A 14,059-nucleotide genomic window follows, 5' to 3' on the forward strand; every position below is an offset into this window, starting at 1 on the left:
TATAGATACTTTTTTACCTGTTTCCTTCAGCATCGTCACAAGGTCCTTTGCTGTTGTTCTGGGATTGATTTGCACTCTTCGCACCAAAGTACGTTCATCTCTAGGAGACAGAACACATCTCCTTCCTGAGCGGTATGATGGCTGCGTGGTCCCATGGTGTTTATACTTGCGTACTATTGTTTGTACAGATGAACGTGGTACCTTTAGGTGTTCGGAAATTGCTCCCAAGGATGAACCAGACTTGTGGAGGTCTATAATTTTTTTTCTGAGGTCTTGACTGATTTCTTTTGATTTTCCCATGAACGCAAGCAAAGAGGCACTGAGTTTGAAGGTAGGCCTTGAAATACATCCACAGGTGCACCTCCAATTGACTCAAATGATGTCAATTAGCCTATCAGAAGCATCTAAAGCCATGACATCATTTTCTGGAATTTTCCAAGCTGTTTAAAGGCACAGTCAACTTGGTGTATGTAAACTTCTGACCCACTGGAATTGTGATACAGTGAATTATAAGTGAAATCATCTGTCTGTAAACAATTGTTGGAAAAATTACTGCACAAAGTAGGTGTTTTAACCGACTTGCCAAAACTATAGTTTGTTAACAAGACATTTGTGGAGAGGTTGAAAAATGAGTTTTAATGACTCCAACCTAAGTGTATGTAAATTTCAACTGTAGCTAGTTATCCAATGGTGCAATGGAAAAAATAATAACTCGCTTATAGAAGATGAGTGTAGAATGGATAGGGGGGGGGGGTTCCATTATCCCAGCCACACATCTTCCAAAAATGTAGAGGAGTCACTTAACGCTCAGTATTTTTAGCTAGGGTGAACGCATGTCAAGTCTGGCCCCCATGTCTCTCTCTTTGTCTCTCTCTCTGAGCCCTGACAGGCGGCATCTGCCCTCTCATATCCCCCTGAGCTGCCCACACCCTAGAGAGGTGGAGCCTCCATGTCCTTTTGCATTTGACCTGGGTGAGGGACCAGTAGCACGGTGAGTCTCTTTGGCCGAGGTGTCTGCTGCCCTCCATGGCCCAATGATCCAGCAACCAAACCCTTCCTAACACCTGCTGGTCTGACAAGTATCAGGTCGAAGCTATCTAGAGGCCTGGTTACCCTTTCTGCGGTTTCTACTGACCACTAAGAAAAACAAATATTGCTATCCTCAACCCTTTCCCTTTGGATCCGAGACGAGGCGGTTGACGACACCAACCATGGCTAATAAACTGGGTCTGGCTGTGGGGGACGACACGACGTCCATCATGGCGCTATTGGAGCGTGTGGCGGGCATAATTGACAACGTACAGACGTGTCAGACACGTATGGAGGAGAGGCAGCTAGAATTGGAGAACAGCGTCAAGACCATCCAGGAGGATGTGGTGAAGCTGACGGTAAACCACGCCGCCACCAGCAGCACAGTGGACAAGCTGCTGGAGAAGACGCGGAAGGTCAGCTGCCACATCAAGGACGTTCGGGTACGGGTGGAGAATCAGAACATCCGCGTCAAGAAGGTGGAAATAACCCAGGAGGAACTGTTGGCCAAGAACAAGTTCCGGGTTGTTATCTACCAGGTAAGCCCATTCAGCCAATGTCATTGCTGTCAGAAGCAAGGGGTACTCACCATTGTCATCTTCATCCTCTAACTGGTTATTTAAGGATCATACTCTCAAGAGCTGTAGAAGGATGTGGTAAATTGTTCAAACTCATAGACTTTAGTTGAGATTTTGCTTGCAGAAACAACATGGAGACAGGGGGCCCGAAAGAATCTGTTAAAATTGAGCGTGTTAAAAGTGAAATCAAAGCATGGACTCTTTCAGATGGTGCAAGTTTAATTTTACTTTGGCCTTCAAAGCTAACAGCTGCAGGCCTGCCGTTGACTTGATTATTTCAGGGCCTGAGTTGCCTTGACAGGACGTAAGATATAGTGCAGTCTATTAAAAGGTTAGATGCTGCACTCAAGAATACGAATCTATGTGGCAGATTGCCAGTGACGATACGATTTGGATTAAGCAGCCATGGATGGGGCGGAGTGGATCTTGGCTGCCATTTTATTTCAGACTAGGAAAGAAAGGGGGAGGTCAAATAACAAAGAACAACATGCTTTTTCTATAAACAAACTGGATTCACTGGCAGCCGCATAATCACTGAACGATATGCAGTTTGGCATGCAAGTGTGTGTGTGACATACAGTACTAATGTTGAATAAGAAACTATTGCTTTGAAGGCATGCAATGAGTTGATTTAATTCATACTCTCCCTGCTATGAAATGGATGCTGTAATTAAAGATGCCTCTAAAACCGGATACATTTTCAAACATTTTAACACCAGTTTTTACTCAAATGCATTACAGATAATGTTTTATTTTATATTCATATTACCACTGGTGTTTATAATTTTTTTATTGTGTACTACAAACAGTAATTTCTAGAAGTTATTTCAAATATTTTATGCTGTTTCCCTACAGTCTTGAAGTAAATACCAGGTAATAAGGGGGCTGTAAAAGTAAAGTGATACCAACTTAATTCTACTAATTGCTCAGTTTGCCTGGTCTAGAATGGGTCATACAGTTAAGACCGTTCCATTCTATTTTTACTCGAAAGGGGGAAGTGAAAATGAAACATGATAGGGAGGTTTAGGAATCAAACAAGGAGTGGGGACATCTGTGGCATGGTTACAGTAATGTTGGTTGATTCTCTTGGTATACTGGGATTGACTAATTCACCACACTGTCTGCCATTCTGCGATTGTGCCATTTAGTGACCACTAGGTGCTCTTTTTATGTTATCGTTTAAATGAATTGGTAAATGCAAATTAGAATTCAAATTTAGCAATTTTTTGGGATAAGCTGCACAGACCCAACTTGTACATGGTTAGTGATGATTCACTTATATTTAGATCGGTATAAGGGGATCGAAAGAAAAAGATAATGGATGAAACTAATCTTCCTAGATTTCCCTTGTAGCCTAAACCTGCAGTGGCACAGATTTATCAAATCAAATCTTATTTGTCACCTGCGCCAAATACAACATGTGTAGACTTTACTGTCAAATGCTGACTCACGAGCCCTTTCCCAACAATGCAGAGCCGAAAAGTATGAACATGTATAAAACATAAATAAATCAATGTTTTTTAAAGATTAAGGATATACAGTGGTAACATAAAATAACAAGTGTACCGGTACCGAGTCAATGTTCTGGGGGTACGAGGTAGCTGAGGTGATTGAGGTAATATAATTGACAATGTTTGGTCTCAGCAAAAGAGATGGCTCTAATGTTGACAACACATTAAAGTATCTCCCAATTTCTTTAGAGAAATAAACTGTAAAACAAGTTACTCTCTTGCCAGAAATCAGCTCGTCGTACTGTAAGGCAGTTCATGAATATTAATTAAGAACACCCTCTTTGTTTTTCCAGGTAATGTTGGGCAAGAGAACATTGAAATGGCAAAAAACAAGACTTATTTGGAATTTAAGTCAGAATATACCACGAATAGAACAGTCTCGCTCTCTCTCTAATAATGAAGAGCACCTCCAGTCTTTGTAAAGGGGTTTGCTGTTATTTGCTGGGTCTAAATGACAGCTGACAACATTATTCAAAGTTATTACACAAGGTTATTCTGAGAGCCTGCTGTGCACAGGGTCCTCTTTCTGTTTTTATGCTGAGAGCCTCTTCCTGTCAAGGCCCTCACCTCCTAATAAAGTATTATGTATGAGGCTGTGATTGTCAATAAACCTCTCTTAGAATTATTATATACATAATATTCTATTTAATTCTAAGATCTGGTCATCCAAAGTCCCTTTGGAAGGGTCCCTTTGCAAGGGAATAAGTAAGTAAGACATATTATTAAGTAAGACTAATTAGTAAGTAAGACAATTTAGTAATTAAGTAAGACAAATTAGTAATTAAGTAAGACAAATTAGTATGTAAGACAAATTAGTAAGTAAGATTAATGAGTAAGTAAGTAAGTAAGTAGGTAAGACAAATTAGTATGTAAGTAGGTAAAACAAAATATTTTTTTTATTTTTTTTTATTTAACCAGGCAAGTCAGTTAAGAACAAATTCTTATTTTCAATGACGGCCTAGGAACAGTGGGTTAACTGCCTGTTCAGGGGCAGAACGACAGATTTGTACCATGTCAGCTCGGGGATTCGAACTTGCAACCTTTCGGTTACTAGTCCAACCCTCTAACCACTAGGTTACCCTGCCTAGTAAATAAGACAAATTAGTAAGTAAGTAGTTTAGTAAGTAAGGCACATTAGTAATTAAATAAGTAAGACCAATTAGTAAGTAAGTAGGTAAGTCAGTCAGTCAGTATGTAAATAAGCAAGTAAATATATAACTGTGTACAAAATGACATAGTTTATACAGAAAATGAGGGAGGACATTCTCAGAATGATGTCCTCGTGATAGGGCTAAATTATATATTGAAATTGTATTGAATAGACTTCAAAAGTCCTAATTTCTTTGGCATCATTTGGCAGAGTTTTATTGGGCTTGGCCTATCATAAAGGTTGTTATAATCCTTTATGATTAATCCTTTAATCCATGTGAATCCTACGTGTGTGAGGCTGTAGTTTTATAAAGTCAAAGGTTTGAACTTTTAGTGTAAGTGTTTAGATCAGGTGTTCTATAATACGTAAGAGGCATATTAATGATACAGTACATTAATAGTAGTAATATTTCATGTAGCAAATGGTACATGCCTCGTTAGAGTATATTGGAACAGCACTGCAACTCTGAATTCAGCATTGGAAGCAAACTTCCTCACCCATAAATGGAACTTGAATACGTGTAAGGCTTTGGCACGATACTTTGAAATTCTAAAGTTTTCAGACCACTTGTCTTTTTCCACATTTTGTTATGTTACAGCCTTATTCTAAAATTGATTATTAAATGACTTTTTTTCCCTCTTCAATCTACACACTATCTATACCCCATAATGACAAAGTGAAAACACGTTTATATACATTTTTGCTAATTTATATATATTTTTAAAGTAAGTTAATGCTTAGAGCTGACCTCCCGGCCAAACTGAGCAATCGGGGCAGAAGGGCCTTGACCAGGGAGGTGACTAAGAACCCAATGGTGACTCTGACAGAGTTCCAGAGTTCCTCTGTGGAGATGGGAGAACCTTCCAGAAGGACAACCATCTCTGCAGCACTCCACCAATCAGGCCTTCATGGTAGTGGCCAGACGGAAGCCACTCCTCAGTAAAAGGCACATGACAGCCCGCTTGGAGTTTGCCAAAAGGCACCTAAAGGACTCTCAAACCATGAGAAACAAGATTCTCTGGTCTGATTAAACTTTTTGATCGGAATGCCAAGCGTCACGTTTGGAGGAAACCTAGCACCATCCCTACTGTTAATGGTGGTGGCAGCATCATGCTGTGGGGATGTTTTTCAGTACCAGGGACTGGGAGGCTAGGATCGAGGGAAAGATGCACAGATCAAAGTACAGAGAGATCCTTGATGAAAACCTGCTCCATAGCGCTCAGTATCTCAGACTGGGGCGAAGGTTCACCTTCCAACAGGACAACGACCCTGAAAATAGCAGTGCAGCAACGCTCCCCAACCAACCTGACAGAGCTTGAGAGGATCTGCAGAGAAGAAAGGGAGAAACTCCCCAAATACAGGTGTGCCAAGCTTGTAGCGTCATATCCAAAAAGACTCAAGGCTGTAATCGCTGCCTAAGGTGCTTCAACAAAGTACTGAGTAAAGGGTCTGAATCCTTGTGTAAATGGGATATTTCCGTAAAAAAATTTTAATACACTTCCAAACTTTTCTAAAAACCTGTTTTTGCTTTGTCATTATGGGGTAGACTGATGAGGGGAAAAAACTACTTAATCCAGTTTAGAATTGAGGCGGTAATGTAACAAAATGTTGAAAAAGTGAAGGGTTCTGAATACTTTCCGAATGCACTGTATGTAACTGCAATTCAAACACATGAAACAGTTGATGTATAATGTTAAGATATGATGTTAAGACACGGTTTTTCTCTTGTGAACATTTCTTGAAAGGATGAATGAGCTGGAGGCCCATGGAAAACGTACTGAAGCATCTCCAATTCCCAAATAACTTCAAGCAGGAGAGGGAAACGAGAGACCCAAGTGAACCAGTACACATCTGATATATGCCAAAGACTATCAAACCAGTTCTCATTAAAAGTGTTATTTAATGAACACATATCTAAATGAATGGTGCTGAACTCTCAGGTGACACAATGTTATATCAAAACCTTAGTCTTTCTACCCAACTTTTGACATGTTGTGAAATACTGTAGGCCTTTATGGCATATTCTATAAAGTGCATACATTTCGAATTATGTAATAAATTATTCTTTTTGAAATATCATTAAAGTCTTGTGTTTTCATAGAATATTAGAGGCTATTAACTTAATTCTGAGATGCACGTAGAACATAAGTGATTGTAGGTGGGGAAAAAACAGCCAATTAGGGTCAATCTGTGAAATGTTGTTGACCTGTCTTATTAACCCTATTAGTCCCGAGACCCCTTCAAAAATCTCCTTTTCATTGACTTTCATTTATCTGCATGTCCAGCCGTTATATTTAGCCTCACAGTTAAGTGTTTTACCATTTTCCTTTCAGGACAACCGGGGCTACAGGTAGAACACAAGCTAATTTGACATAAACAGTTGTATTCATGAGTTTAATTGACAAATGTCAATAAGAAAAGGTCAGCCAAAGCAAAAACATGATCATTTTGTATTTATTTATATGAATGCTGTAAGTACCAACATTTTTTGCTAACTGGGAAATGAATATCCAACTAGTCGGAGGCACCTGTGCAGAGTTTGGTGTTTAAGACAGCAACTATGTGAGCTTATTACAGTATTATATAGGCCATGTCCTAGGATTTCCTAGGATCTTCTATGTAGAAGAACCCCTCACCTTCGAATGACCTTGTGTAGCTTGTGAGCATCACAGAGCAGAACATGTTACATGTGCATGTTTGTGAGAGACTTTCAATGATAGCTTTAAATAGTTTGTAGCTCAAGTCATTCAAAAGTCTGTAGCTCAAACACCACGTTTAAAAGTGCTTAGAATTCCAATTCACGCTGTCATCACGGTGGGACTCATTGGGTTAACAGATATACAGATATACAAATAATGGTTTGAACCAAATTCACTGATTAACTGAAACTCACAGTGTGGGCTGGATACAGTGTTGGGTTGCAGATACCAGTTTAGCTGCCATCTATGGTAATTCATACAATTATTTATGGTTCTTGGCAATGTCTTCATGAGTGGCTGCTCTCATTTCAAACATTGACTTTAATGAGTGAAGTACTGTATGAAACATGAACCCATTAAATAACTGAGTTATGGGACTTGCAGCATTAAGCGAGAGCAGTTGGTCTATGCTTCTCAGGATCGTCAAGATGTCAGATTCTTCATTCAACAACTAAGGCAAAAACGTCAATATTATGGTGGTCATTCTCCTCCCAACATCAAGACTTTTAATTTCGGTCTTTATTTTCTATGTATTAAACCTCAATACTATTGCAATCCTTCTGTCAGAGCTCAGATATCATTAAACCTGAAACAAAGTGCTACCACTTGATATTACAGATGTATACTAGCAGGCAGACAAAAAAAAGAAATGTTTTACTGTCACATACACTGGAGAGGTGCAGTGAAATGTGTGGTTTTACAGGTTACAGATGTATACTAGCAAGCAGACACACAAGCGCTTTTGTGTATCCCTTTGGTTGTTTTGAGGTGGTTCTGAGACACTCAACCTGGTTTCTGATCTCATTATAGGGTGACAGTGAGGTGCCAGCTGTGGCAGCCGAAAAGGAACCCAAAGGACCCAGTCAACCCAAGGCACCCAAACCGTCGGCGGCCGAAGTGGAGCCAGACCACTTTGAGCTCCCCCCTGAGTCTGATGAGGAGTACATGGTGGTGGAGGAAGCCTCGTCCACGGCTGCCACGATTAAGAAATCAGGCCTGAGCCGCATCGAGAGCTTCAAATCTACCTTCTCCCGCGCGAACATGACCAAGACGAAAGAGAACATGAACAGCAAGGTTGGGCAGATGGGTGAGCGCATCGTATCAACTGAGCGCCGGGAGAAGATCCGCCAGTCCGGCGAGAGGCTCAAGCAGTCCGGCTCGCGGCTCAAGGAATCTATTGCCAGCCATGTGCCAGCCAAACTGAAGAAGGAGAGGACTGTGGCGGAGGGCCAGGAGGGGGCCGAGGGGGTCACTGAGGGTGCCGCACCCATCCCACCTCCCAAGGGACGCAAATCTGCAAGCCCTGACCTCGCCTACACGGAGGTGACCAAGGAGGCTGAGGATGGAGAGGATGAGGTACCGATAAATGATATCAAGCAGCTCTCCTAAAACAGCGGTCAAGGAAACTGAAAAACAACAACATACATGTTATTTTTCCCTTTTTTTTTTTAGGATTGGCCTGTGACCCATAGTCCCAGTAGTACTGGTCCCAGAAACAGGCCAGTTAGGGTGTCAACACGATGAGTTTATATAATCCACACACTCCTGTAACATTTGAAAGTCATCTTTGTTTTGGGAATTCAAGGATTTATATAGAACAAGTATATATATATATATATTTCATTTTTTCCTGTTTACATTAGACATGGACTTTCAAGTGTGCAAAACAAATTAAGTGAAAAGAATTACAGCAAGTTTGTGGGATTGGACATTTTCTACAGACTTTCAGCATCTTCATAATCAACATACTTAAAACATAACGGACATTCAATTGTCGTTAATTTGCATGTTGAAAGGCTGAATATGGGATGTTAAGGCTAAACTACTGAAATGATGGAAGTTGAAATTGAGTTTTGGTATGAATGTTTTAATTAAGGTTAATGTTACATATGCAAAACAATAACTTGACAGAGAAATGTATTGTGTGAAGGTATGTGAAAAGTGATGAGCTTTAGGACTGAATGATGTCAATTCATGCCCGCCGAACCAGAATTCAGTGAATAGATAACATTTCTTGTGCAGTTTTTGCAGAGAAAAACTCAAATCAGCTGTAATGCATATATAAACATACATAACAAGTATATATAATTTCATAGGAAATGGGTTAATTTCTAAATTGGTCCTTTGTAGCTCAGTTGGTAGAGTATGGCGCTTCTAACACCAGGGTAGTGGGTTCGATTCCCGGAACCAGACATACGTACAGTGTATGCACGGATGACTAAGATAAAAGCTTCTGCTAAATGGCATATATAATTATATGAAACGGTGGGTGAGGAAACTACTGTGCATTATGTCAAATATCTATGGATATGACATTTAAAAATAAATAATAATTAGCTATACAAATGGCCAGTAGGAACAGACATTGCAAGTACATCATTTAACTCCCTATGGAGTTAAACTCCCTAACTCCCAGATTCCTGAATATTTGCATCTTCTGCTCATTTAGTATTGTTAAATACATGAAGCCATTTCTAGATATTTTTTTCTGTTATAGTGTGAGTGATTTGGCATGACTATAGATATTATTTCATGAAGTTGAGAGGAATTCTCTTGAGTTTATGCCACTTTACATATATAGGCTGGATTTTCAGCCTCTCTGCTGCTAAGGAGAGGTAACACATTGTGCATGTCATTATCTTATTCAATTGTCCAATACTCTTGTTAACTGTAGATTTTGTTTCTATTCAATGAACACAGTTGAAAAAGGTCTAAACTCAGTGCAGTACTACACTAACTGTTGCTATGGTAATTATTTGCTACACGACCAACATATGTTAAGATAGTAGACAAGATAGTAGTCGAAAGCTTTAGTTTTTTCCCATAAAATGTGTCGTAACAGCTTATGACAACCACACTCTTATTACAACACGCACAACCCAGTCAAGAGGTATAGAACTGTGAAAAAATGTTACTGGCGTCCTTGTTTGCTATGCTCTGATTTATTACATAATTATACACATTTGATAAAAGTGATATTACTATGATGCTACATGATGCTATTCAAATGCTTTTTGACAGGGTGAAGTGTTAGAGGGGTTGATTTTAGTGGATAAATTGGAATAGGGGAAACATGTCATAACAACTATCTTTTCTACAGCACTTCAACAAATAAAATACCAGGACATGATGAGTTATTCAAAAACAAGAATTTCTATACGACTTGTGCATTGTTTACATCTACTGTTATTCTTTGAAAATATGTTTAATAAAAATTCCAAATATAGTAATTTGGCTGCACAAAATACTAGCATTATTGATTAATCAAATAATTTGCACTACGTAGACAAATAGTAATTCTGAGAAATCACTTGGAATTAGATAAACACACACATTGTCGTCATTGTCATATTCAGAATGTGGTTGAGACACACAATCACTCATTCACACACTCACTCACACACGCACCCCTACCTATCCACTTCCTCCGCCAACACAAACATGTTTTGCAAAACTAAAATGGCTACCACTTGAAATGAAATTTCCACTCATTTGCAGTCACAGAGCAGAGCCACTCCCCTCAGAGTCCAGTGGTCAGGGGACTGGAAGGTGCGCAGCAGCAGGGAGAAGATGAAGGTGAGGTCTGTGCGTCTGGGTTTCTTATACACGGGACAGGGGTACAGGCTTATCCCTTGCTGACGCTTGGCATCGGAAGCCAACGTGCTGATAGCATAGACGTGGACCACAGGGAGGACTGTGAAAAGGACCTGGAAGTGAAAGACGGGGGTGAGACTCAAAAGGCTTGTTTCTAACAACTTCAGACTCAAAAGAAATTCATTACAGACCTGGGTCAAATACATTATGTCAAATACAATTAATCAAGGTGAAATTGAATTTAGAGTTTTCACTTTTGGGACTATTTCATTGGTATGATCATATACATTTAGTTGTTGTTGACAGAACCCAGGTCTGGTTCATTCAATGTTTTTACCATCGATCGTAGAGAAGCAAATAATAATGAGCATAAATATTGATAATGCTATATGCTAACCTTTGGAGGTGACTCTGTGAGTTTGGCGTTTCTCTTGTCCCACCCTGCGCCATCCAGGAAGAGTCCGTAGATGTAGACTCCGCCCATGTCGTCTGGCGGCGGCGCTGTGACATCCTCCCTCATCATCCGGGTGACATCGTTGTGCAGGACGACAGTGTCCAGAGCCCAGCCTTTGGCCAGGTTCATCCTCGTGGTCTCCTGCCTCATGGCAGTCAGAAAGCCCTATGACAAACCACACAGTTTATCATGACATGAATTTGAAAACATTTTTGCTGGGTGCTTTAAAAGAATACTATTTAAAATCCTAACATTTATATCATAACGTAATATACATTATTCCCAGGTAATACATAAAGAGTACAAGTTCCACACGAAGTACTGTAACCAGATTTTCATTGGTGCGACTGCCTTGTCTGCTCCACCTCTGAGCTTGTACATTTGCAGTATGTGACTCGTGTCAGGAAACTAGGCATATGTCGCGAGTCACTACTTCACAGGAGAGCCATTTGAACGTAAAGTAGTTTTCATTTTAAGTTTAAAAGTGTACTGTTAGCTAGCTAGCTAACGTTAGCTGGCTGGCTCGCTAGCTAACATTACGTGTATGATCTTATTATTTGTATCTCAGAGCTATTTGCTTTGCAAGTTAGAGCCTAATGTTAGCTAGCTAACATTGAACCTGGTTGGTTAGCTACCTGCAGATTCATGCAGGGTAGTAACGTCATGAGTTGTGATTATGTTTAATTGTTTACCCAGCTAGCTAGCTACATGTCTTAACAAAGGACTCCATGCAAGTAACCATTTCAATAGAATGTCACAGCGACAACTGTTGATAGATGTAGCTGGTAAATTCACTCTGGCTAACTACTCCGATTTCAGAGCACTCTCGTCTGAGTATGCCAGAGTGCAGAATAACTGACAAATTTACGAACGCTCAACACCAGTTGAATATGTCCGGTGTCAGGAAATGTTGGCAAAAAAGCATAAATTGTTGCCAGCAGCACAGTTGCAGTCACCAACGCTCTGGATAACATATAAACAGCCTAACCAGCTATGCTAGGGTGAGTAAAATAGTCAGTGAGCTGTTCTCTCATTTGTGTCTTGAAGTAGCTAGCCAACGTTTGCCAGTTAGCTTGGGTGCTTGACTGTCGTTGTTAGGATAGAACACTCAGATCAACCCTTAAAGAGTTGGGTGGGGCTAAAACTTAAGAGGGTGTGAACGATGCTGAAGGGGTGTAGACAAAGAAGAGCTCTCCAGTAGGTACCAAAACATTCAAAGGCCATTTTCTCAAAGTTTATCAACTTTCAAAGTTCATTGTTTCATTGTTCCTTTAAATGCAGTGTATGATATACAATTTTGTAGCTCTGTGTCTCTGCTTTTAACCAATGTAAAAAAACACTATTTCAAATTCTGCTACATAAGACCGAATCAAAGTGGTCGGTCACGTATATCCTACCTGTGGGTTGAAGAAGCCAGTGAGCCAGAACTGGTGGGGCCGTCCACTGGAGATCCAGGTATAAAACTGCTGGTTCCTCTCCAGTAGCTCCGTGAACCAGAAGCCCAGCGTCGCAGAATCCCAGCTGATCTTCTGCCACAGCTTGGGGATGCGTGCGTCATACATGCTGTCCAGGGCATCCCTCAAATCCTCTGACATGATAATGGTCCCTAATGGTAGATAGTTTAGTTCGGGGACTCGAAACCTATAACCAGACTCAAATGTCTCACTTCGATTGTGGAGTAGAGAAAAATGTTGTCTAATTTCTTATCAAAAGTTGCTAACTAGCTATGTATTGTATTTCCATGCTATTTACACTGTACAGTGTGAAAGTTGTTTTTATTACAGATGATCTTTTTCATAGTACCTCTGTATGCATTTACAATATGTGTTTTTTAGAGACTTACCATCAATGGCCAGTTTCAGATCGGTGAGGGTACTCCGTACACAGCCTATAATTCGCTGCATGCGGTCAAGCTCCTGCCGCAGAAAGATGTTCATGGGCTGGAAAAGGCCCATTTTCTGAAGATGAGCTCTCACCTGAAGCACAAAGTAGAGGGGACCTTATTATTGATGTAGTTGTTCAGCTGATCTGTGGTACATATGGTATCTTTACAGAGCCAAGATATAACAATTGTTGACGCCAACCCTTGATTGACACAATCAACCTTGTCCATGTCTGGTTGGTTACCTCATGTGGAACGTAGTCTGGTGGCAGCTTGTCCAGCATCTCGTTGGCCAGTTTCTGGACAGTGGCCTCTCTTGTCTCCCCACCCCCTCCTCCACTGTCCTTGGGTTGGATATTGATGATGGTGCTTAGGATCTTGTTGGCCATGTTTGTCTGGTATGTAATGTCAGCATTAGGATGAAGACCGAACACCTGTTGGTCACACAACTGTGATTAGTATACAGTATGTGTTGTATGTTTGAGTAGAGGAAAATATGTTTGTTGCTCCAGTGTGATAGTAGCCTATTCAAAAATAACCAAAACCTGTCTAACATTAACCGTCTGCTAACTGCAAGCAGAAAATAATGATGTAGCACTAATGTCACACCAATAACATCTCTCCCCCTCTTACCTCTGGCGAGTCAACCAGTGGCAGGGTCTCAATGTGGAGCAGGTAATCCGGCACATTCTTGGCTTTGGGTATAGTATAACCCTTGTAGAAACAGAACTTGTCGGCGAATGTGCTCTCGCTGAACCACACGCGGGTGAAGGTGTTGAGAAGGTGTTTGTCCAGGTCGTCTGTTACGCGGCCGCCATATTGGACCTCACCCAGCATATAGCGCAGGCAGCTCCAGTTGACGCCACGCTTCACATCCAACTCGTCCAGGTGGTTCTGGACAAACTGCATGCTGGAGGTGAAGTCTGCCTGGTTGAACTCGTACGGGATGTTCCAGCCCAGGGGGCCAAACTTACGCCTCTCCTGGATGGAGAAAAACCAACACACATGAGATTGATAGAGAGATTGATGGACATCATTGGTTCATCCATTCATTCATTTATTTTCACTGGATAAAATATCATTATAAGTAATAACTGTAGAGTTAAAGCATAGATTGTAATGTAAAGAATGTGAGCGTTTCACAGTAGACCTACTGATTTTC

The 14,059-nt window shown here is 40.6% G+C and overlaps 2 protein-coding genes across 2 annotated transcripts in view; one reads left to right on the forward strand and one right to left on the reverse strand.

Moving 5' to 3' along the window:
• Nucleotides 1–877: 877 nt before the first annotated feature.
• Nucleotides 878–10,197, forward strand: cavin4 (caveolae associated protein 4). Its single transcript, XM_020494399.2, has 2 exons — nt 878–1,568; nt 7,778–10,197. The coding sequence occupies exons 1-2, from the start codon at nt 1,212–1,214 to the stop codon at nt 8,354–8,356; spliced, it is 936 nt and encodes a 311-aa protein (XP_020349988.1). The 5' UTR covers nt 878–1,211; the 3' UTR covers nt 8,357–10,197.
• An 8-nt stretch (nt 10,198–10,205) lies between these two features.
• Nucleotides 10,206–14,059, reverse strand: part of dnah5l (dynein, axonemal, heavy chain 5 like) — a 114,294-nt gene continuing 110,440 nt past the window's right edge. The window contains exons 72-77 of the mRNA XM_020494398.2: nt 13,531–13,878; nt 13,143–13,331; nt 12,859–12,991; nt 12,413–12,621; nt 10,959–11,180; nt 10,206–10,674 (exon numbers count right to left, since the gene is read on the reverse strand). Coding sequence (XP_020349987.1) covers nt 10,456–10,674; nt 10,959–11,180; nt 12,413–12,621; nt 12,859–12,991; nt 13,143–13,331; nt 13,531–13,878 — 1,320 coding nt within the window. The 3' untranslated portion in view covers nt 10,206–10,455. The remainder of the gene's footprint in view (nt 10,675–10,958; nt 11,181–12,412; nt 12,622–12,858; nt 12,992–13,142; nt 13,332–13,530; nt 13,879–14,059) is intronic.

This window comes from Oncorhynchus kisutch, linkage group LG11 (genome assembly GCF_002021735.2).
Source record: "Oncorhynchus kisutch isolate 150728-3 linkage group LG11, Okis_V2, whole genome shotgun sequence".
Lineage (NCBI taxonomy): Eukaryota > Metazoa > Chordata > Actinopteri > Salmoniformes > Salmonidae > Oncorhynchus > Oncorhynchus kisutch.

Excerpts from the sequence above, each read along its gene's own strand:
- cavin4 (XM_020494399.2), top strand. The coding sequence starts at position 1,212 with ATGGCTAATAAACTGGGTCTGGCTGTGGGGGACGACACGACGTCCATC. Across the intron at positions 1,569-7,777 it reads TCCGGGTTGTTATCTACCAG|GGTGACAGTGAGGTGCCAGC; the intron begins GTAAGCCCATTC and ends ATCTCATTATAG.